Source organism: Acinonyx jubatus, chromosome A1, assembly GCF_027475565.1.
Source record: "Acinonyx jubatus isolate Ajub_Pintada_27869175 chromosome A1, VMU_Ajub_asm_v1.0, whole genome shotgun sequence".
Lineage (NCBI taxonomy): Eukaryota > Metazoa > Chordata > Mammalia > Carnivora > Felidae > Acinonyx > Acinonyx jubatus.
Window position 1 is genome coordinate 145,423,611 of NC_069380.1, and position 26,036 is coordinate 145,449,646.

At 34.6% G+C, this 26,036-nt stretch overlaps 1 protein-coding gene across 2 annotated transcripts in view; it reads right to left on the reverse strand.

Moving 5' to 3' along the window:
• Positions 1 to 26,036, reverse strand: part of EDIL3 (EGF like repeats and discoidin domains 3) — a 410,169-nt gene that overhangs the window by 98,390 nt on the left and 285,743 nt on the right. For both annotated transcript variants that reach the window (XM_027038784.2, XM_027038776.2), the window contains 3 exons: positions 9,716 to 9,871; positions 8,212 to 8,356; positions 3,672 to 3,856 (listed from right to left, as the gene is read on the reverse strand). In XM_027038784.2, the coding sequence (XP_026894585.1) occupies positions 3,672 to 3,856; positions 8,212 to 8,356; positions 9,716 to 9,871 (486 nt within the window). The remainder of the gene's footprint in view (positions 1 to 3,671; positions 3,857 to 8,211; positions 8,357 to 9,715; positions 9,872 to 26,036) is intronic.

The window sequence follows — 26,036 nt, forward strand, 5'->3', positions numbered from 1 at the left end:
AAATGTCTCTCATTTAAGACTGCCTGTGGACTTAACACATTTTTGCCATGTTTTTATAGGAATAGCATAATGATTTCATGATTAACAGTAGCTCAAAGACAGTAATCAGGTACGATCACTTCTAAAAAAATAACACAAGGATATTTGCTCGAGAAACTGCTAAGATTTTGACCTTCTAGGAGAGACTGGAAGAAACCTTAGAATAATAATCAGAATAAAACGTTAAAGTGATATTTGAATACATAAGAATTGTTTAAAAGAATACATAAAAATCCCTTAAAATGCACAATGACTGGGCAAAAAGATGTTTTTGGGATTTTATTTACAATAATTGTATTTCCCCATATTATCTGAATAGGTTTTACAAAAATCTATTAAACCAAAGTAAAGCTCTCATAATTAGAGGGTTATATGCATAGTTGATGCATAAAAGAAATTTCTTAAAAAGTCAATTAGCAGAAGATGAATAATGAAAGTAGGGAATTTAAATGACAGACATGGTCTTTCTTTTGAAGAGCTATTTCTCAGAACTGATGCATCTTGGTTAAAATCACAGCTAAAACTTATAAATTCAGAAGTCTCAACAAAAACTGAGTATATCAATAATTCAAAAACAAAATCACCTTATACATTATCTATAAAAGTGTTAATCTCATCTTCAACAAACACACTAACAAGCATAACAAGGTACAGTTGAACAGATTATATTCTCTTGAGGAGAAAACACTAAAAATAGACACAATTCTGAAGCATTTCCTTGCGTGATGTCAAAAAAGAAAAAAATAAATATAAGAAAAGATGTCAATTTACCTTGTCTTGGAGATTTTGCATATGTTTTGACACAACAAAAAAAATACACATATACTGGAAGAAGTGGTCCTTGAATTGACAGAAAATCTGTCACCAACAGAATGAATCCATTTCAGCATGCAAGTGACTTTAAAAAGACAGTTGGAAAGCCATCTTAAAAAAGTGATGGATTGAGGTTCAGATTGAAGATTACACCCTGATCCATGTAAAAAAATGTTTTATTTTATCTTTCTAAAGAAATTTGCCATTGGCAATCCTTTCATGTGGATATTTCTAGAATCTACTAGCTTGTCTGAGCTACTTTAGGAGGTATAAAATATTTTATCCTATTCCACATGGCATTATGACTTAAGATAATATTAGCTAAATCCAGTTAAAAATATTATACAGCAACAAAGAACCAGTTTAATTTGCCATTGGAAGAAAGTTTTTCCATGGTTTCTTCAAGAACTTGAAAATGTCTTAAAGTCCATGTATTATGAAAATTTATTTCCTATATTATAAAGACTAGATCTTTAACATAAAATTTTAGTTTTTTTTTTCAAATATTATTTTACAATTTGAGTATCTTACCAGTTGGGGACCAACATTATATGCTGTGTAGGTCCAAATCAATAAATTGAATTATACTTTGAACTATTCACTTATCCATTTATTCATTCATTCAGCAAATATTTACTGAATACCTGTCATGTATCAGGTGTTGTAACAGGTATTCAGTTTGGTACTGGACAACTAGTTGAGAAAGTCAAAGAAGACAAATGTTGTTTCATCCCTCCTAGAGCGAACAATCTAACATGAAAACCCAATTTCCAATGTAGTGTGATAATGAACACTGAGAGAATTACTAAGGACACAGCAGTATTCAGGAGAGAGCCTAAGCCAGATATGGGATGGGATGGAGCTTGTAGTAGCAAAGCCTTGCCAGAGGAAAGTGCATCCAAACTGCAGCTGAAAGATATAAGCCACACAAGGCAGGGAATTCTAAGGATAGAGACGTTCTTTCCATTACTTTCCCCTAGGAAGAAGACACATATAAAGGAATTGGAAGAGAGAACATTTGGTTTGAGAAACTGAAACAAATTTAGAAGAGTGTGGTCAGAGATGAAATGGGACCAAATCATGTGAAGACTTCCAGGCTATACTAAGAAATCCGCACTTTATTCCAAGGCTGATGGGGAGCAACTGAAGGGTTTTAGAAAGAGGGTAAGAGAATCATATTCTCATTTTAGGAAAAAAAATCACACTGGTTACAATTTGAGATTTTTACAGAGTTGATACCAAACTCTGGTGAGGAGGCTTCTGCAAGACCCTTCTGCAAGACCCTTCTGAAGCAGTGATAGCCTAGATCAGGGAGCTTGCAGTGGGGATGGTGAGAAGGGAAATAGTGTGTGTGTGTGTGTGTGTGTGTGTGTGTCTACACATACACCTACCTTCAAAAAGCTCATAAAGCATTAAAAGAAGAAAAACACACATAATTATCCTTAATACATAGTAGCTAATGAAAGAGCTCAACAAAGTTTCAGATCAATAAATATCCAGATAGAATAGTAGAGGGAAATAAAGAGAAAAGTGACTATTTCTACAGAAAAGATTCTACTGGATATTCCGGATGACTTAGAACAGACTCAGGTGTGGCAAATCTGGTTCCACGAGGAGTGACATTTGGTGCTATTATAATTGTTTTTGTGATTTTCAAAAACGCAATGAATTACCACAGTTTTGAAACTCATGGATACAGCATAAAAATCAATAAGAATAGAACTCTTATCTTTGAAATAAAATGACCTCATTATGGAATTAAGCTGTCTTACTTTTCTTTGCCACAGAAGACATTAACAAATTTGTGCCTACTTAAAAGTACTCCACGATAAATGCATTTCAAAAAGATTGTTTTTAAAAAGCACTGACTATAACTGCACTTCATTTGCAAATGATAAACAGACTGCAGCATCTATGCTTCCCTTCTATAAGCAAGCTCTCTTATCAGAATGTAATCAAATTGCTCCATTGCTTAGCAACCACAGGTAAAGAACTAGTAAGTCAGGAGTCATGATTCTGTGGGAACAATCTGCAGGTCAATAGCATGATTTCAAAGTGGTCTGCCATCCTGCTGTGACACTTTCAAACCCATACTGACAGGAAGCATTAGAATAGAGGAGAGTTAAAATGCAAATGCTCTCATAATCGATTGAATTGACCTATCCATATTGTGATCTGGTCCAATCTGCTGCATCTATAAATCAACATCACAGCAAAAAGAGCACCACAATATGGCTTCTAAGGAATTTCTGTTTTACCAATTTTAGGTAAGCCAAAGAGGAAGGCACACGTAAATAAGAATGAAGGCAAGGACTCCAAAATTCATGCCACCAACAGGAAATCTAAGGAAGAGGAGCAGTGGCTGGTTGAAACGGTTTTTGGAAAATATTACTGAGAGGCTAAGAGAAAAATTACCAGGTATACTCACAACTGCAAAGAAAAGATCTTTCCCCTCTCCCCGCCGTTCCCAAATCCAGCCAGGCCACGCCAGGTTGTAGTCTGACATAAAGGCGGGAACCAATCAAGTTCTGCTGAATGGTTTGAAATAAAGGCGGGAACCAATCGAGTTCTGCTGAGTGTTCAAATTTAAATGTCAACCAATAACAGCTCTGTAACCTCAAAAAAATCCCTAACTTGTTTGTGCCTGTCTATAAAAGAAGCTGTAAGATCCTTGCTCGGGGCCTCTTAGTGTCACCGGCAACGAGTGCGCGGAGGACCGGGTTCGAACCTGCAATAAACGACCCTTGCCGCTTGGCTTTGACTCTGGACTCTGGTGGTTTGTTTTCGGGGGGGACTCTCGAATCGGGACATATCATTACCTGTAACCATTGCGACTGGTCATTGTGGCCAGAGGTCCAGGCATTCACTTTGCCCTGTTTGTCCAGCCGAGCTTTCCTTGGTTCCCAGGTGAACATGTCCATGTTGAGAGTCCTGAAGATGCTGGAGGCGGTGATCTGATAGTCTTGTATGTGTCCTGATTTCATCCCCAGAGGCTCTGAACAGCCTGAAAGAAAATGAGAAGGTCTCCATGAGAAAAATAATGGATGACCCTGCAAGTTTTCTACGTTCATTTTGCAGAGGCAAGAGAAGATTGAGCTTAATGTTATTCATTTCCCCAAAGAGAAAGCATCTAAATCCAAAAAAAGGCTATAATCAGAACTAAATCTGGAAAAAAAATCGAAACACAAGATAGCCGATTCAGACTATTTTGTCGGAATATATTTTGGAAAAATTGAAAACAAGACAGATAATTCAAACCGCTTTTCGGTGATAGATGATTTTGCAAAATGAAAACAAGGCTGAAATGCCTTTTCCTGTCTCATTACTGATAGCCTCATGACTATTCCCGTGTTTTCAACAGTTTCATTGTACCTTTAAAAAAGAACATTTTCTCACAAAATATATTTGGTTTTCTTTTATTTGTTTCCATAATGCTGCAAATGAAAATTCCCTCAGTACAAAGTCATTTTCACAAACTGCTCCAAAGGTATATTTCAAACTGGACAGTATTTTGTTTTCTAAGAAATGTCTGTTAATCTTTGTCACTGATTCCTATAGCACCAACATGGCTTCTTCTGGATGTTGAGGAAGCTTATATTTACTCGATGTATACCATGTGTCAGGCACTGTGCAAGTATAGAATTTAAAGTAATAGATAATAGAAGAAAATAAGCTGATTCTAGCAAAAATCATTCCTGAACAAGTCTTATTATAAAAACTGCATTTTGGTCCTACTCAGTAACCTCTAGTTTTGGATATTTTTTTTTTCAACGTTTATTTATTTATTTTTGGGACAGAGAGAGACAGAGCATGAACGGGGGAGGGGCAGAGAGAGAGGGAGACACAGAATCGGAAACAGGCTCCAGGCTCTGAGCCATCAGCCCAGAGCCTGACGCGGGGCTCGAACTCAGGGACCGCGAGATCGTGACCTGGCTGAAGTCGGACGCTTAACCGACTGCGCCACCCAGGCGCCCCTAGTTTTGGATATTTTTGAAAGATTTTCAGATCTGGCACATATATCTTCAGGTATGACATGGTGTAAAATTTGGGTTTGTCTGTTACTAGGAAATTGTGTGTGTGTGCGCACACACACACAATTTCTCAAGGAAATGTACACACCATTTCCCAATCTTGAATTGCAACTGTGACAAAATTCCAGTCACAAAGCTCATAATAGGAAGCACGATTCTCTTATCATATTAGCAAATATTCCATATGTATAATTATAACATTCTGACCGAGAAATGGGTTAACCTATTATTTAACTACTTTATGCCTTAGTTTTTTCATCTGTAAAATGGTAGTAATATAGAAACTACCTCAAAAAGTGTTCTAAGACATTAGTTAATAAATATAAAGTATTTAGAAACAGTAGGCATATAGCTAACATGCAGTAAATGTTAGCTGTTTTTATTATTTCCCTAAAGCTAATTCCAACAGATAACAACGTTAAGTCCCCAAATCAGCACAGCAGTGAGTACTAAATAATGGACCAGGATTGGTTGCATTTCCTGAAACTAGGCTACTTTAAGTCTAAGGCTTTAAGAGAGGGGGCTTAGCACTCCTCATTGATAAATAGTTCTTAATTACAACCCATTGCTTTCTGCTCTACTCAGCCTAGATCACTTCCTTCTTGAGGCTCCTCCATGTTTGCCTTCACCTCCACCTTCTAAGAAATGCCTTTCCCATGCAAACGTGGCAAAAACTCACATGAAGGATTAGCCACTTGTGTGCCTAACACAAGTCTTGTTGGGTTTTAGGTGTAACAGATCTAGACCCTAAGTCTCAGGATAAAAATAGCTCCAAATTCTAAATATTAGTTTTGGAGGAGAAAAATTTCATGACAAATCTCAAAGATTCTAGAAAGTTCCAAAGTCTTAATGACAAGCCATTTGTCTTCAGGCCATTTGAGGGTACCATGCCTTGCCTGCATTACAGATTTCTGACTTTTTTATTATGACCACCAACTCCCCCACAGCCACTCTGCCCTGATACTAGAGTCTTCATAAAACTCTTGGCTTGCAGAAAGATACAAGGGGAAAGGTAGTTGTTTTTCTCATTTTGTGATATAATATTTAAAGTCTCAGATGGAAAAGGGATGCTTTTACTCTGGTCATTTCTGCTTAGTCATAGAATTCATTTTGTATCTACTCTGTTGTCTAGTGTCTAGCCCAGAGTAAGTGCTGAATAATTTGTTCAAAGAATGGATGAATGAATGAATGAGTTCCTCCTCTAATTATAGTCATGATTCATTTCATTCCAACCATCTTAAATCATATCTCTTTCAGAGAATTTAGGGGATTTTCTTTTTCAAGTGTCTGGGAAAAGATTAACTATTGATCTTCTAGGCAAGCTGAGAGATCTCCTAACAGTTTATTGGGTACAAAAAGGAAGCCTTGTGCTTTACAGTGTTGCAGTGGATTGTGGCAAATAGTTTGGCCCATTATATTACTGTTTATTTCCAAGTGTTAGAGATAATCTCCCTGCCAATTTGCCTCACACTACAAAATTTCCTTCTCATCCACATGATTTCACATATATAGATTAATTAACACTTTGACCAGAATGGATGGCACCTGAACAAAATGAAGCATTAACAAAGACATTGATTATCTCTATAGTGAAGTGCCCTAGCTTTTAAAAGTATCCATTGAAAGATAGTATCCTCCGCTTGCAAGTTTGAAGTCAATTTGTGGGGTGGGGAGACGGGGTTTGGCTTCTTTTTAAGAACATAAAGTCTGTAACGTGTCAGGTGTAGACTCCTATAAAAACTGAAAGTCACATATATTTATAAGTTGGGGTTTAACTGTGCCATCTAAGAGACACTGACCCTCATGAATCAAGAGACTGGAAAATTGGGGAAGGTGATTGTTAAACAACTAAAAACCATGGGGCTTGGCTTCTTCTTGATTGCTTTATGATGAATGACTTAGGGATGACATTGGCTTGTGATGATAGAGTGACATGTAATATAAACACTACACAGCAATTATTCTGTTGAGATTTCTGGCAGTCAATAAGCTGGTTTGAATTACCAAAATAAAGAAAACATCACTGTTAGGATAATTAATAGAACTAAAACCGTATGTTGGTTGCTTTATAAGGGACATCCATATATAGTATGAAAATGTAATTCTTAAAATAGATTCACTCATCTGGCCAAATGTCTCTAATTCCTTTAAGTGTAGTGGGTTCAGTTAAAGTTTGGCTGTTTTTAATAATAACTTTTATTTGCTTAAAAAAATCATTCCTTTTCTCCATATCACAAATAAACCTAAGAAGGGAAACAGATATAAAGCATATGTTTTAACGTCCGTGCAACCTTTTGAAATGAATAAAAAGCTCTCAGTTGTCCATTTGGAAAGATGTATCCTCCTATTTTTGACTTAGTGGCATTATTGTAAGTTTGATAAAGTCTTTCATGCTAAAAAGTAGGGCAAATGTGAATTTTTGATTTGGCTTTCTAAAAAACAGTTGTTTGAACAAAATAATCTCAGGCCATAGTGGCAAAGGTCATTTTTAAATGTTGATGCTAGAAATACAAAGAACAACTACCCAAAATACAGCACAGTGATATGCCTAGACAAGGTTTTCTGTTTAGCTCAGAATCTAGCTATATTGAAATGGGACCACTGTGAGATCTACACATTAAGTCTTCATCTTTGTATCTAGTACTGATGCTCCTGGAAGACAAGAATTATTTAACTCTGAGTCCTTTGATAGATTTATCTTTGAGCTGGATAATCACTGTTTGTACAATAAGCAGGTTGCTAGATAAGAATGATAAAGAATGAATTTATAGTAGCTATCTTATTTGTGAAGTATTATCTCCCTGGGAGGAATGATAAATTTACATGTTTCATAAAACCTAAACAAAACAAAATAAAACCAAGTTCTTATGGTGGATGGACAAAGATAAAGCTTACTTTTCTATGCCATAGAGCCTCAGCATAACTGCAATTTGTGAGGTCAGGCAGATTCCAGTTTATACTGAACTTTCATCACAAAACATAAATCATAGTTACTACTAAACACAGGACACATTTAAATTTGACAAAAGTTTCCAGTGAGAATTGTTGTACTTTCTTCCACCAAAGAAATACACTGCTCCTTCTACATTAATTTCATTTTGTAGCAAGTTTTAGAACTTGTTGATGCTACATGCACGCGAGCATGCACACACACACACACACACACACACACACACACACACCCTGTTTGTAAATGACATCTAGACATTTTGTAGCAAAAATGAATGTTCATGAGTGTTGGAAAATAGAAAATTAGTAACAGACTACATACAAATATGTGGTGTTTTTTTCTTTACAGAAAATATAGAAAAAGAAATTTGAGACTCACCGGATAGTTCACATCCAAGAAGTTCCATTCTCAAAGTGCAATGTCTTCGACAAACTTGGGGATAGAGTCTTACATACTGAGCTTTTATGGGAGGTGTGAAAGAGTTAGCATAGGGTGTGTTGTTATCAACATTTCCACGAAACACCTGTGTAAAGAGATAATATAGAGTTTGAAATGATTGACTATAGCAGCTTCTTTTCCTATTTTCAAATACTGACCCTTTATCCTACCCAACATAATCTTTCAAAAACTGGATTAAGTAATTTGGGGATCTGAAGCATTTAGGAATCACCTTGCCCTCAGCAGAGAATATAAAACCTATAGATAAAATCCTAATTAAAGCTATAAACCACTGTGGTCCATGGTATAATCTATACTCTACTATGATGGTCTTGTCGATTTTAAGGCCAGTCCTTTAGAGCCAGGGGAGTGCTTCTTTATTTTTTTGAGAAATGGGCACCTTAAACTTTTCACCTTAATCTGGGTCTATCCGTTCATGCTGCTACTTAGTATTTATAGGTTTGTGGGGTTTGTTTGCTTTTTGTTTGTTTTATTGTGGTTTTTTTTTGTTTGTTTTTTTGTAAGAACCAGTCTTCACTAGTGTTACTGGATCACTCAGTCTCTCTAAAGCTATGATGAGACTTATGATGCTTCATGGTCTGATTCCTCAAGATTACTTTCTTATCAGTCAGTCCCAGACCACTGGATGAGAGAATTGTAAGTTTTTTATATGTATCTCCAGTGAAAAACAGTGTTTCCCTCTAAAAATTAAATGCTAAAATGTGTTATTTTTAATTCTTTTAAATCCCATTCTTGTTTTACTTTTTTATATAGCCTGGTAATCAGAAAACTTTATTTAAATTCATTAAAGAAATTTTAAAAAATCTTTCATAAAATTTATCAGAGTGTAGTTTAGTGATTTGGTTTTAAATGGGATGAGGTGCAGTCCTGATATCTTTAAGATTAAAAATTTTGAGGAAAAACTGATAAAAAATTGGGACTATCATGTGAAAAGGCAAAGTATACACTGAATATTATATTCATTTCCTCTAAAATATTTTATTCTGCTAAATAACAAAATTGCCTTCTAATATAAAAGTATACAAACATACATTTTTTTATTTAAAATAGTATTTTTTTCTTTAAAAATAGTAATTTTGATCTGTACTTATTTGATTAAGGAGAGTGCTAATCTGTGAAAAACCATAAAATGAAATTTTTATTTTAATTAAAGTAAAAATTAACTGTTCTATACAGGACTTTGCGATATTGTGATAAACTGTTTACATAGCCACCAATTAAAATCTGAGAAGATCGTAAATAGTAGCAAGCGTACATATATTACTTGGAAAAATTCCTTACACCCTACACCCTACTAATCCAATTAAAATCATAAATGTATTTGCAACAACATAAGGAGCCCGTTAAAGAATAAGTAAGTATTTGGCAATCAATGATTATTAACGGTATTTACTTTTAAATGAAATATTTAAATCAGTCTTACCATATCTTCATTAGTGCCTTTTACTTTGTACATCGCCCAAGTTTTTCCATCATTACTATAGGCAATTTTGTAGGATTTTATATACTCTGGACTTCCAATCCTCTTGGCTCCTTGGGTAATAACACCAGTAACTCTCATTTTTCTTTGTAAATTTATCTGAGGAGACAAGACATAACAGTAATTTCATTTCTTTTAAGATGACAATATTGACAATATCAATTTTGGGAATGGGACATTTTCATTTATTAGTATAGATTTAAAATAACACAAAAAGCTAATAATTTTCTTATGTTTTTTTCACCTGATTATTAAGTATATGTCAACCTCAGTTTCAAACTCTTTCCTTAACAGAATACATTTTTTTAAGTAAGCAATATTTGTGAATAAAGTTTGAAAAGGGCAATGTGTCTCCAAAATATAAGAAACATTTGCTTGGTTATGATATGGAGCTATGATTTTATAAACTAAAAAATGGAAATATTATCTTGTCAAAATTACCTCAGTGACATTACTCTGAAACAGTAATGTCACCATAATTTTAATGTGTCTCAAATTCTTTCAGCTTCAACAAATCCATGTAAAATAAAACATGAAAACTGTCAGGAGATCTTTGAATACTAGAATAAAAAAGGGTAAAGGTAACAGTAAAGATAAAAAACAAACAAATAAAAAAAGCAAACAGAATTATCTTCATTTTCAGGATCCTTATAGTGTAGTCTCTTCTATGTGTTATGGATGGTTTTTCAACACATAGTTGCTTTCCTCTTCATTTCATCTTATAGAGACTTTCTCTTTTTTTTTTATGATTTTATTTTAGAAAGAGTAAGTATGCAAGAAGGGGAGAGGGATGGGGGGGGGGAGGAGAGAGAGAGAGAGAGAGAGAGAGAATCTGAAGTAGGCTCAGCACAGAGCCCTATGTGGGGGTAGATTCCACAACCCTGGGATCATGACCTGAGCTGAAATCAATAATCTGATCCTCAACCAACTGAGCTATCCAGGCACACCATTATGAAGGCTTTCTAACTGGAATTTTCTCTCCGTATTTTCTCCTGATTCCAAATCACCTTAGAATAGTTTGCTGCAAAAGTAACAGTCATCTAATAAAAATTTTAATTTTGTTTTCAAATTTAAATAGGGAGCTCCTTTTGACATTCAACGTGTAAATAAATGCTAGACAAAGGTAAGAAAAGTTTTTACATACAGGGCAAACATTAAGAATTGTTCCATTCACTTTAAAATGCCCTTATGATGTCTATAAAATCTTACAGTCAGTAGAAAGGTACTGCCTCACTGTTCTTGAGGGAATGCTATAAGCTCTCTTCTCACCAATCACATTATCCTATAATATTGACTTAATAATTCAGATCCCATTTTCCAAAGAAAAACAGAAAATCTTCAGATTCATGTAAGTGACCAGGGTTTGTCACCCTCTGATGAGACTAAGAGTTAACATTTGAAATGGTAGAGGATGTGCACAAGGAAACCAGCTCCTCTTTAAATCACTACACACACACACACACACACACACACACACACACACAAACACACACTATATTCTAAATATAGATTCATGTTACATATTCAAAAAAGTTAAAAATGAGAACTAAGACAATAGCCAAATTATGGAAAGAGTCTAAATGTCCATCAATCGATGAATGGATAGAGAAATTGTGGTTTATATACACAATGGAATACTACATGGCAATGAGAAAGAATGAAATATGGCCTTTTGTAGCAATGTGGATGGAACTGGAGAGTGTTATGCTAAGTGAAATAAGTCAGGCAGAGAAAGACAGATACCATAGGTTTTCACACTCCTGTGGATCCTGAGAAACTTAACAGAAGACCATGGGGGAGGGGAAGGGGGAAAAAGTTACAGAGAGGGAAGGAGGCAAATGATAAGAGACTCTTAAACACTGAGAATAAACTGAGGATTGATGAGGGTGGGAGGGCGGGGAAAGTGGGTGATGGGCATTGAAGAGGGCACCTGTTGGGATGAACACTGGGTGTTGTATGCAAACCAATCTGAAAATAAATTTCATACTAAAAATAAATAAAATAAAATAAAATAAAAAGAATAGGTAACCTCCAAAAGACACTTTGTTTCAGTGTATTAGGTAAATTAGCACATTGCTGTGGAAGAGGAACATTCTTCCAGTATCTTATGTATCATCTTCTTTTTCTTTAATCTGAGACTCTTCATAGTCTACCCCTTCTAATATATACAACGTAAAGAGTGGACACTTTGAATCATATTTTCTCCCATTTTGGAAGCCAAATTCCACCCTTGATATAGCTGAACATTCCTTTTCAATTATCTTTTATCTTGTTTCAATTATCTTGTTTATACCTCTTATAGACAGCCCAATTATCTCTGCTAGAGTTTTGGCTGATGAGCTGTAGACTAATTTTCTAAAGCTTAAATTGTGAAAGTATAACAATCCAAAAATTTGCGTACATGTTTCTCTCTAAGTCATTCAAAATGATGTTTTAAAAGATTCCTATTTGCTTTAATATTTACAAGCTCTGAGTGTAAATCTCAGCGAGTTGGTATTCCAGATAATAAGGCAGCACACAACTTGCACTGTATCTACTTTTAGTAGGTATTTGTAATTAAATATCAGTGCTATTTCCATTCAATAAGAAGTGTATAGAATGCAGATTCTGGGATTATTAACATTTACTAGGTTTTAGACTTTTGTGTTCTCATATACCTAGCACTGTTAAGCTTAGATAATGAGAGACTCGGTATAAAATGGCTAAGATTTCACTCTCATGGTCACACTCCAAATTAATATCTGGAGTCACGTTGCTGTCAGAAATAAAATGAGCCTTGGAAGAAGGCTATCGCATGATGTTTGAAACATCACCACACAATTCACTTCAAGAAATCGCCTTTCATATCATTCCAATATTGTTACAGTCTCTTTGTAAAATAAAATTGGCTAGGAGGTGAACTGCTTCTTATTCTGTTATTCTGCTTGTATGAACCACCCCAGACACCAAAAGTCTGCTGGGGATTCCAAATTTACATTCCAGAATTCCAAAATGACTCCCTGAGCTTGATGGATGTTCAAATATAGAATGAAATATTTTCACTTATTTATCTGGTTTCAGAGACATTGTTGCTCTTCTGGGAGGTAGGTAGATTGCATGACCTTAAACAAAAATGTATTCTAAGGTATTTTGAGTGAATAGTGTCCCCTGCATTAATAAAAATATTGAGAAACATAATCTGGATCTAGAATGCCTAGAACTCATGCAAAGGCCAGCCAGAGGCTAAAAATGGACTGATGATTTCAACCCTGGTTCTTGTCAGTTCCCACCAATACAATCTTGGACAACTTGTCTAAGTTTTTTGAAATTTAATTTCCTCCTGTGTGAAGGGATTTTAATAGAATTATTACACATGAAGATTATATGATGTAATGCATGTAAAATTTAATAACACCTGCCACCTAGAAAACTTTTGGAACATTTGTTTTTAGAGTTAATTTTTAGTTTTTATTGTTGTTATCTAAATGAAAAGCATTCCTTTGTTTGTTTGTTTTCTACCCTTAACTATTTGGTGTTAGGGAATTTGGACTTCAAGAGGTATACTCTATGTATTAAAGCTGATAATCATAATAAGCATATGAAATAATTTGGAAACAACTTCCTAAGCTATGAACTTGATAAGACATTTAGGGCTACTATGTTTAAATTGTGTGTGTGAGCGTGTGTGTGTGTGTGTGTGTGTGTTTGTGTGTGTGTGTATGTGTGTATGAATCTAACCATTAGCTTCAACATGGGGTAAAAAGGAAACTTAATGGGTTCCTGACAAGACAGAAAGAACATGGGATACTGGCTCTCTCTGGCACTGGAGATACTCCAGGGTAGAAAGTTGCTGAGTAGGCACTGAGACTTATCAAACTCTAATACAAAAAACCATGAAAAGCCCTTAGTGTAATAGGAGCTTTTGACGTCCCCATGTGTGTCTTTGTGTCTGGGATGCACGGAAGAGAATTCCAAGGGCTGTGATGGGTAAGAGGCTTGGGAAGAGCTTTCTAAAATATGCCATTTCTCACTCTCATTTTCTTGTTCCTTCTCGATTTACCCAGTTCCAGTCTACTACCAGCAGGAGGAAGTGGTAAAATGTGGGCCAGACTGGAACACGGAGCCTATGGTCACTAATAGGCCTGAGCAGTTCCCCTTCTACACTCCACATCCCTGTCTCTTCACTAAGGAGGTAAAACAGAGTGATGGAGATCCTGATAAAAGCAGTGTCTGGGGCAAATGAGGCAGGGAGAAGAGAGATTAGGCGTAAGTACATATTATAGCTCTGTCATTAGACACCCTGTATGTACCAACTCAGTCCACCTGGAGTAGTTGAAATTAGGGCATGGACTTCACCTTGTCCTCCAGGTACATCACTAGCCAAAATATTAATACAAACTCTCTGAGAAATGCAAGCATTATAATTCAAAGAAGAAGAAGAAGAAAGAACAGAAAATACTAGAACAAAAGTAATCTAATAGAACTGACAGGTTAAGATTTTAAAATAAAAAAAAAATCCCTACAAAGATAAAGACATTTTTGAAACATATTACTGGAGGGGCGCCTGGGTGTCTCAGTCGGGTGAGTGTCCGACTTCGGCTCAGGTCAGTGATCTCATGGTTTGTGAGTTCAAATCCCACATCGATCTTACTCCTGTCAGCCTGTCAGCACAGACCCCTCTTTGAATCCTCTGTGTCCCTCTCTTTCTGTCCTTTCCCCACTCATGTGTACTCTCTGACTCAAAAATAAATAGACATTAAAAAAAATAAGAAATAGAAGACTGGAACAAAAAAGAATCAACTTGAAATACTGATTTTAAAAAATATAATTAAGGGGTGCCTGTGTGGCTCAGTCAGTTAAGCAACCAACTCTTGATCTCAGCTCAAGTCATGATCTCACAGTTCATGAGTTCAAGCCCCCATCGGGCTCTGTGCTGATGGTGTGAAGCCTGCTTGCAATTCTCTCTCCTTCTCTCTGCCTCTCCCCTGCTTGTGCTGTCTCTCTCTCTCTCTCTCTCTCTCTCTCAACAAATAACTAAACATAAAAAAATAAAAATAAGAATAAAAATATAATTAAAGTTAAAAAGAGTTTAAAATGAAGCTAATTAAGGTTCCCAATGGGGTAATTTCAAGCCAAAGACAGAGCTGTAGAATAAACTAGTGAACACAAGACAGGTTATGGAACCCCTCCAGAAGGTAATAGGATGGGATAGAGAGATTGCCCACACTGGCAGATGATGTAACAATTTACTTTGAGAATCTGAAGAAGCAACAAATAATAAAAACTAATTAAAAAGTTCTGTAAATTTGCTTAATATCAGATCAAAATATAATCTGTATCAGCAATGGTTGAAAATGTAATATAAATAATGAAAATAATGTGACAGTGGCACATGTGTAGTAAGACAGATCAATAAAAGAGTAGAAAATCAATAAATAGACCCCACTACATAAGGGAACTTTATATATGAAATAAGTGATTTTCAAATCAGTGGAGAAAAGATAGAATGTTCAACAACTGGACTGGGATAATTTGGTAGATATGTTAAGTAAGTAAATTTAGATCAATATTTTTCCTTTTATCCCAGAGTAAATTCCAGGTAAATTAAACACTTAAATGAAAAACAAACAAACAACAAACCACCAAAGGATCAGAGGAGAATATAAAATTAAAAATAATCTCAGAGATGAAAATGACTTTCTAATCATGGCGCTAATCTTAAAAGTGTTAAAATAAAAATTTCTTTAAGATAAAAAGGAAAATAAAGTAAAATACAAATGACAACTGGAATTACTATCTTCTAATCACATCATAGCAAAGAATAGATTAATCAAAGAAATCAGGAGATCTTACATATTAACAGACAAAACACAAACAATCCAATAGATAAAACATGTATAAAGGATTTTGTTAGTTGACTTCAGAAGAAATATATATAGATCTTACACATATGAAAAGATACCTACTCTTACTCATAATACAAATTAAATTAAATCTATATGATACTATAATTCCCACAATATTACACAGTATTCATTAAAGTGTAAAGAACTTGGCAAGCTTGCACATTCCTGGTGGGAGTATAAATGACAGTCTTTTAGGAAGGACTTTTATGAATTTAGTGACATGAAGTGAAATGACAAATGCACATTTTCTTAAACTCAGAGATTTCATTCTAGGAATGCAGCCTACGAGTATAATCACACATAGGCAAATTGATGTGGGTACAAAGTTGTTCCCTGCAGTGCTGTATATGCAGAGCACAATTTCAAACAATTTAAAATGTCTATCAACAGGGGTCTAAGTCATTTCATTATGGAAAAGTCCAGAAAATGGAATACTCTTCAGTTGTAAAGCAAAAGAACAAGAAGGAGGGAAGAAGAGAGGAGGAGAGGGAGAGGGCGAGAAAGAGAGAAGGAGAGAGACTTTAGCATAGGATTTAAGAAATTACTGCTTGTCCAGTTTTGGTGTGGTATCAAAGAAGAGTATCTGCAATTATCTGGAAATTGTATGGAAGGAGCACTAAGATGTTGGCACCATAACAATGTGTGCTGCATACTTTTGTTTATACTACTGTAAAGGGCAAAGAATACATATACATATTTTCTTGTACAGGATTGTCATGTCTCTGAAAGCCAAAACAAAAACAAAAACAAAAACAAAAACTGGTTAACAATGGTTTCTCTAACAGGAGGTAAACGGCTGGGTCAAAGAAGAGGGAAGAAGAATTTGGACAGTACTGTACATACTCTTTTGTGTCTTCTGAAACTTGAAATACGTGATGTCTTACCCATTCAAAATATAATTACAGTGAAAGAAAGCATATGATTGATAATAAGGTGTTATTTACAATAGGGAAAGTAATTTGAAAATATCTAGAGATTAAGTGATTCTAGAAAATATCTAGAAAGTATTAATAAACAATTAATATGACCTTGTAGAAAATATATTTTAACCAAAAGACACAATGGAAGACCAGTATATATTTTAATGGACAACATAATACATTTGTTCTCTTAATTTTGTTTGTAAATTCTGTGCAGTTTTTATGAAAATCTGAAAGGATACTATTTTGTGTCATGATAAATTTATTCCAAAAATCTATACATTTATTTTAAATTATACAGAGAAAAATTTCCATCATACTTAAAGTAATCTTGGAAATGATGTTAAAAAGGGGGAAATGTGCCATATATTAAGACATTGGAAAACCATTTAATTAAAAAAATAATGTGATACTAACTTAGACACAGAAAAATACCTAACTGGCATTGGAACAGGGGTCCAGGAAGAGGCCTGGATATATATTCACACTTGAGCCAGCATTACAAGTCAGGGGGAAAGGGCATGTTGGGAAAATTGATTCTTTATATAGAGGAAAACAAAGCGGGATTGGTATGTACTGAAGACCAAATGTGAAAAGTAACGCTATTCATCTAATGGAAGAAAAGGTACAAACATATTTTTGTGACTTCAGAGTTGAAGAAGCTGTTCTGAAGAAGACCAGAAAAGCACAAAATGAAATAGGAGAAATGAAATTGCCTCCAAAAAAAAATTTCAAGGTTTCTATTCAACCAAGTACCTTATGGGTAAAGTTAACAGAAAAGTGACAGCTTGGGAGGAGAAATCTGTAATGTCAAAAGCCAACAGGAGATTATTTAGTATACTAGTTCTCAAACTTTTAGGTCTCAAACTCCTTTACTTTATTTTTCTTTAATTTTTTTTTTATTTTGAGAAAGACAGAGAGAGAGCTGGGAAGGGGCAGAGAGAGGAAGAGAGAATCCCAAGCAGCCTCTGCACTGAGAGCTGCCTCAATTGTCACCACCCAGATGTCCCAGGATTCCTTTATTCTTAAAAATTACTGAAGGGCCCAAAGAGCAAATAAACTCACACACAGCATTTTGGAACATGTGTGTGTGTGTGTGTGTGTGTGTTTGAGTGTGTGTGTGTAATAATATAGAAATGTACATACTATATTATATATATGTGCATGTGTATATATAGAGTATATATATATAATAATGTAGAAATATACATAGCATATTATACTTATTCTATTCGAAATTAAAACTGACAAATTTAAAAATACTTATTAATTTCAAAATAACAATAATAAACTAATTACATTTTAACATAAACAATATATTTTTATAAAAAATAATTATATTGTCCCAAACCAAAAATGTATTGAAAGGTTATTTTACGTTTGTATGAATCTCTTGAGTATCTGTCTTAAGAGAAAACAAGTAGGTTCTCATATTTGCATCTCTGTTTACTCTATTACAAAATATTTTTGGCTGAAGTATATGAAGAAAATGCAGGCTCTAATGATATGTAATTGTAAAAGGAAGGAGTATTTTAATAATCTTTCCAGATAATATGTATATTCCTCTTTGCTACCACATCAAAACTTGATAAGCAAAGTTTAAATTCTAGTTGTAGTGTGGAATGTGAAATCTACCAGTGAACTTTTCATATTCATAATGTTAAAATCCATAGGTTTATCTTGCATTTTGAATAGATCTTTTATCTGTGCATGGTTTTGTGCCATCATGTATTGGACATTTGGGAAATATGGGCTCATTGAAATATGAAGAGTTTCTAAATGATGACACATTTATTATATAATATCAAAATGTTACATTCATTAATAACACCACAAATTTTACCAGAAAAGTCTGTATTAGAAGCTATCAAGCTCACATTGGTGGTTATATTTTCTGCAAAATTCTAATTTTCACTTGAAATTTCAAATTTTATCGCTAGCAACAAATATTGTCAGCTATTTCCCTTAATGTTGATGGATTATTGTGTTCATTTTCACAGCAATACTGCCAAATATACAGATGTTAATAGTCAGTGTCTGTCAATTGTTCCTTAAAGTAAACATGATTAAAAAAAAGGGGGAGCTCAGCTTGCAAGTCACACTCTCCCAAGTGCTTTTTCTTGAGATAATCATCATACTTCACTACTCAGCAGAAGTGCTTTCTGTGTAATTTCCATTTCATTGTGCAGAATATTAAAGACATGGCAAAGATTGGCATTTAATAAAATTAATGATCATTAATGATTCATCAAGGACATTCTTAAATGAACTGATTAAAATTTTTTTTTTCCTTTAGCACGATGGAGATGGATACAATGACTACTTGTATAGTTTGGTGCTACTGTCTTGATTTGTGCTAAGGCACCAACAGTTTTACTCACCATTGTTTTGTGGCATCAGTGCAAATATTAACACAGTGAAAATGGCCAAGAAAGTCTTAGAATTATTATGGAACTAGTGTTGACCTGTGAACCTCCTGAATGGGCACTTGGGGACCCCTGACTCCACAAGGAATATGTGACCTTCATGTTCAACCAAGAAGTACTGATCTAAAATAATGGTTTTTACCAACACATACACACACATGATGAAGAAGTCAATAGAAAATGGAGAAAAGGATATTACAAGGCAATTCAGAGAAAATAAAATATCAATAGTTAAACTCTCACTCTTAATTAAACAAATGCAAATTAAAAAAAAGACAGTAAATTATAGCCAACAGAATGACAAAACAAAAATGTTAGATAATATCAAGTATTGGTGAAGTATTCCTCTGCTGATAGTGAAGGTACAAACTGGGATAGTTATTTCAATCTGTTCGTTGTTAGCAAAATTAAGCAATCTATTTCTGAGTATTATTTCCTGAAAAAATTGTTGCCTAAGTGCTCAGTGAGAAATGCACACACCTATTTATTGTAGAAATTTTTTTATCTTAGCAAAGAAGGCAGCTTAAGTGAATATCCCTAGAGGTGTAAGAGATTTAAAATTTAAAACGTATGTGTGTGTGCATGCAAGCGTGTGTGTGTACTCTTGCACACACATACACAGCCATACCTTCTAAGAGTCGGAAGTGAACTGGATTTACCCATGGCTATCAAAAAACATAAGAATGTGTGAAGAACAATGAAGTATACACAATATCATTTATGTAAATTTAAAAACACACATATACACCATAATATCATGCACTGTCCAATAATTCACTTGTCTAAGTCAACGTAGGAAGGGAGAAATGACAGTTACACATCAGCTCTACCAGGCTGGGTTTCTATAAGGGAAGAAGAATGGTAAGGAAAGGGCAGAATGGGTAACAATGCTAACAGATTCATCCTCAAATCAGTGCTGGCAAATGATATCCTAAGTGGGGAAAGGAATCATTGTTTCCTCCCATTTACTCTTTTCTCAAGGAAAATGACTACATATGGGCATCTGATGTAATAGGAGTGCATATATACAAAAGTATTGTCTGAGACTCACTGCCTAGTATAAAATAGAGTACATACGCATTTCAAACATGTTTATTATACAATAACATACTTAAAATTATTTATGGTTGTAATTTAGGCAAAAGCTAGTATTAAGTAAGCAATTGGCTTTTAGGGTAGCTTTATGAATAGCTAATTGTTTTTCTCTACCTCAAGCTTGTTACCAGAAGTTGTGATATACTTACATAGTACATTCAAGTGTGGGTCTGACTAGTGGCTGGAATCACTACAAAACAATAATCCAAACATAAAATGCAAACTAATACAGTTTGCAAAAGGGAATTACTTTCTAATTTTATTTAATTGAAAAAGAAGCATTCGGTTTTTTCAATGTTGTAATGGTTGGGAAGCGTAGGAGAATTTCTTTCTTAAACTTTAGGAAGCATTTGCCAAGGTAAACTGAGGCATATTAAAAATTTTAAGAGTTTATTTGAACAAAAATCAACGCAAATGGGGGAGCACCAATCCAGAAGTGGTTAGGAGTGGTCTGTCAACAAGTGTTAGAGGAAAGACTTTTATGGGGAAGAAGTGGAAACAAAGCAAGGAAATTATTTGATTGTCAAGAGCTCAACAAGCTGCATTATTTGGGAAAGGCTACCTAGCTGTTTATGACTGGTTGTCATTAGGTTTCAATTTCTTAACCTTGAGACATTTCAGGCTTAGGTTCTGGTTTGCTTATGTAGGCTGCTAAGACAAAAAAGCCACCTCAATTTAATGGTGTCCTTATTTAATTAATTTAAGATCAATTAGCAAGAAAAATAAATGTCTGATTCATAGCTTATTCTTAGGAAAATCATGTTAGAGGCACATGCATGGCTCAGTCAGTTAAGCGTCTGATTTCTGCTGGGGTCACGATCTCGTGGTCTGTGGGTTGCAGCCCTGCATTGGGCTTTGGGCTGACAGCTCAGAGCTTGGAGCCTGCTTCAGATTTTGTGTCCCCCCTCACCCCCTGCCCGCTCCCTCCTCATGCTCTGTCTCTCAAAAATAGATAAATGTTAAAAAATTTTTTTTAAAAAGGAAAATCATGTTAAAAATCAAACACTTAGTGGTCATTTACTTCATGATTATTGAGGCACATATACACAAGCAGTAGTTTGTGAGTTGCTACATAAAAATGCAGACTTAAAGATTAAATAGCATATTATAGAAATATATTTGTAATATATGTATACATGTTATATATGTAATATATGTATATGAATATAATATGTATATAATATATTATATATAAAATAGATTATATATTATTACATATTATATTACATATTATAGAAATATAAGACATTGAATAATAATATTTTATAGAAATCATTATATATACACCATTGTTTTCATAAATTGCATAAAATAAGGCACTTTGTTTAAATTAATGACTAAGTGAAGAGAAATTTTGAAATACTTTTCTTTTTTAATGAGGGTTATAGATTACCATATAAATAATAAAAGCATCAGGTAAAAGATTAATTAATAAAAGGATCTGCTAGATAGGATGAGATTTGTATAAATTCCATCATTAGAATTGCTAAAAATATAACGTGAGGAATTTGCTGTTAGTGTATATTAGATGCATACATTCGGCTTAAACTAAAAGAAAAACACATTTCCTTTTTTTTTTTTTGTGGCTTCTTATTTATTTAGTTACCAAAATAAAAATGAAGGGCAATCAACAGATCAAGCTACATAATCCTGAAATTTGCAATGCGGTTTTGGTGAAGACAGAAGAGCCCACCAAACATGCCATCTGGTCCCCAACATAAGGAAAAAGCATCTGAATGCTGAGGCCACTACTGCAAGGATAGTGCCTCATCCCACAGCAGCTTTTGCGTGAGCAACTGTTGTGTTAAACCACTAAGATTCAGGATTTATGCAAAGAAGAACACATTTCTTAAATAAAGAACCATCACCCTATAACCATCTTTCAATTACAAGAAATGAGTATTTCACTTGAACATCAGAGGTCCTTTTATTGAGTTAAAAACATTATTTTTCACATGATTATTATCAAGAAAATGTGTAATTGGAAAAATTAGAGCACCTAAAAATTGTAAATTGTCATATTCATAATACTTTCATCTTAATGGAGATTTTATTTTCTGTACTAGCATTCCTCCCCTGGTGGTAATGCAAAAAAAAAACCAAAAAAAAACCAAAAACAAAAAAACAAACCATATATTCAATTAGCGCTTTTTCCTAACGCTAAGTATCTGGACGTATGTAAGTACAGGTATTTATTTGAAACTTCCAGGGGGCACCTGGGTGGCTCAGTGGGTTCAGAGTCTGACTTTGCCTCAGGTCATCATCTCGCAGTTCATGAGTTCAATTTCCACATCAGGCTTGCTGCTGTCAGCACAGAGCCCATTCTGGATCCTCTGACCCCCTCTCTTCGCCCCTGCCCTGCTTGGGTGTTCTCTCTCTCAAAAATAAATAAATTAAAAAAAAGAAATGTCCAGATAATGACTTTGCACTGATAGTATTTAAACTTTTATACTTCAAAATGAGATTTTTTTTCTAGCCACAATATTGTTCATAATCAACCTCACTGAACCATGTTCTCATAGTTCACAGTAAAGACAACCCTCCTAGAAGAGCTTTTGGATGGGAACTTGGAATATAAGTTAGTCTCAGGCACAAAGAAGATATAACCATATCTGGGTGACAGCAGAAAGGACTTGAGCCTCCCAGGCAGTTTTAAATATTTGGATTGTAAAGACTGTCCCTGCAGGGATCAAAACAAAACAAAACAAAAAAAACCCAAAACACAGGAACATTATCACTAGAAGCTTCTAGTTAAAAATGACAAGGAATTGGAGCTCCCTGTTCTTTCACATTTTCTCATTAATGTATTCTATTGAATGCATCTTTAACATCTTCTGTGGAGACCTCCTGGTAGGAAGTATCATGAATGCACCTCAGGAGGAAGGCTTCTGAGGTATTTCCCCATGAGGGGAGCAACTCGGACCCAACAGGGCAGAGTTTATAGTTTGACATGGCTGGTCCTAGTTCTATAAGAGATTTCTCTGACACAACCTCATTTTTATCACCAACAACCCAATCAACTGACATTCTTCATCCCCACCATTAAACACGCTCACTATTGCACACATCCTGGCACTTTGGGCTGCTCTCCGTCAGGCCCACCGCCTTCATTCTTGCCAGCTGAACTGTCCACCAACCATGAGTCAGTGGTGTTTGTTCTCCAACTTGTTTTTTTCAAGTTGTGCTTGTTATTTTAACTATGTAATTTAATTAAAAATAATTGCCAAAATGGAACTGGGAAAGGAGAGGGTTTTTTTTGCCCATGAAAACATGAAAAAGCTTTGAAAAACCAAGGAAAGGCAAATTACTGAAAACAAGGGATAATACTGAGGAAAATCATTAATAGTACGTTTACCTAAGGTATTAATATCTAGGTTTTTATTCTTGAATAACTGGTTATTCTTATTTAAACAAAGAAATAAAACAAACAAAGAAAATCTGAAGTACCAATGATGCTTTACAGGTGGGGTTCATCCAAGAAACGGAATTTAAATGTTTTTTTTAATCAATTTTTATTAGCTAACCAAATATTTAATTCTGAAGCTCCAAGTAAGTGGTTTTCTCAACTGTCCTTCATTATTCTGAATGCTGGCCAGCCTTTGACATATGTTCAATTAATTTAACCATCTTCTTTGAAAAGACATGGGGGAAAAAACACATGTGAATAGACACAAAACTATAATCTCTTTCTGACTCCTTGCACCTGGTAAAGCTTCCAATCAAACTGAAACACCTAATTCACTAAACAGCATGCAACAGAAGCAATACACCGTCATGGGTGTAATCTGTTGTCTGTTCCAAGAGTCCTGGCCTAGAATCACAGTTTCCTCTGTATTTCCACCGTTTCTAAAGGGCTTTCACTATAGTGTACTCATCTTTCTTGGTACTTGCTGTGACTAGACTTTCTTCATATGCTCTGACATTCATAGCTTCACATTCAAAAGTGAACTGAACTGTGGCTATTTCGTTTAAAGACTTCAGCCGTATATTAAGTTCAACAGAATAGTATATATAAAGGGAGTGTAAAACCCTCAGAAGTAGAGTTTTAAGGTCTGAAGGATTGATTTTAATTCATATGCTCTGAATTTTAGATTTTTGTCTTTTTCTTGGTTACTTTGCATGGCTAAGGCAAAAATTAAAGGAGTCTTTGTTTATAAAAAGCCCATCATTCTGAAGAGTTTCAGTAAAATTATGGAAGGGAGGGAGGGAGGGAGGGAAGGAGGAGAAAAACAGAGAAACCACGAATGATGTTAGAGAAGAAAAAAGAGGAAAAAAAGAGAAAATGATGTCAGTTCATAAGTAGGAATGCTAGCACCAATAAAAGTACAATAGAAATAATGAAAATACAGTCACTTTGCTAATCTATATTTTTCAAAGAATCGTGAGGTGCTACCAAAAAGAAAAAAAAAGTCCTTGATGCATAAGCACAGGGGCACAGTGAGTATGCTATAAAGGGAGAGGGGAGGAAGAGGCTGAGGGCAAGACTGGACCTTCTTAAATTCCTGTAGGTGGCAATAGCTCTTACGTGGGAGGAATTTCCATTGGGTTCACATGAATGCTCTTCTGTACTTCAACCATCTCACTGAGTGGACTTCAAAATGAATGTGACTCAGGACAGTGCTGAGTGAATCAATATGACAACAATATAAATATAAACAAAAATAAAAATGGGATACCCAATTACTTTAAGGATAGTCTTATCTAAAACTGTCAGGTCCCTGATGCCAGCATTCCTATCCAGGTCAGTGAAGGATTAGCAGGCAGACAAGAATGCCTTACCTGCCCCCTCCAAAACCCTACACGTGTCCTCTAAACTCTAATTTTTCCTAATTCATTGTATTGTAGCGTGCAAATAACAACAATGTCAACGGAAGAACTCCAAATTTTGCTATGGGAACACTTTTCCATTTATGAAGATATTATTGGTAGTGACAGCAAGTGTCCTGAAATTTTAAAAGCTGACATGGGATCAATGAAACATCAAGACAAAACCAAATATCACATAATAAAAGCTTAAAAAGTACTTGTGGGAAGCAGAATACCATGATAATCTTCAATTTTATGTACTGAAGAAAAAAGTCTACAAAGCAAACATATGCTGTAGCAAAAAAGATGGCAAGTTTTCCAGGATATTATTTTCTAGCATTGTGCAATATGAATTAATTAACCAAAAAAAAAAAAAAAAAGCAGTAAGAGGGCTAAATGGAGAGACTGGAAAGCTCTGGGACACAGATGCAGTAGCTATTATCAAGTAATGACTTAGCTTTTATATTCTTTGTGTTCTTCTGACTTTTCTTAGTCTAAATAAGCACAATATTAAATCTGTGTTTCAAAATTAAATTAAATAAATATATTTCAGGAGTTAAATTGCATTGTCCTATTGGAATACAACAGCATATGCTTTGAACAGTAACAAAATGGACTTACATTTCATGGCTTTCTTTGAGAACTTAACTTCATGATTCAAAATTTTGTATAAATAGACAAACAGTGGTTGGTTGTTTCTCCATATGATTAAATTGTTACTCTAGACTTGAAGGTAGCTGTTAAAGTGGACTAACCAGATTATCTAATTGCAAACATGCTGAAAGTAAGTTTTTAATGTGAATTCAAAATCAGACACACACTAGCAGTAATCCAGGCTCTCTTAAAATGTCACCGGATAAAAAGATTCATTGAAGTCTATAGTGAAATCACCCTAGAGGAAGCAATCAATATGTTTTCATTCTTCCACTTGTTTATGTATTTATATAGTGAGGATCAAGTTGTAATTTCCATTATATTTCTATGGGAGTTATGGGTAATAAACTTAAATATCTAATTATTTTTGAATAATATATGGAAGGTAGAATGCACTAAACTGTTTTTAGCATTTTGAATACTTTGATGAACAGACAAATTCTGAAATATTTGAGGTCAACCTTTGTAGCCAGAATTT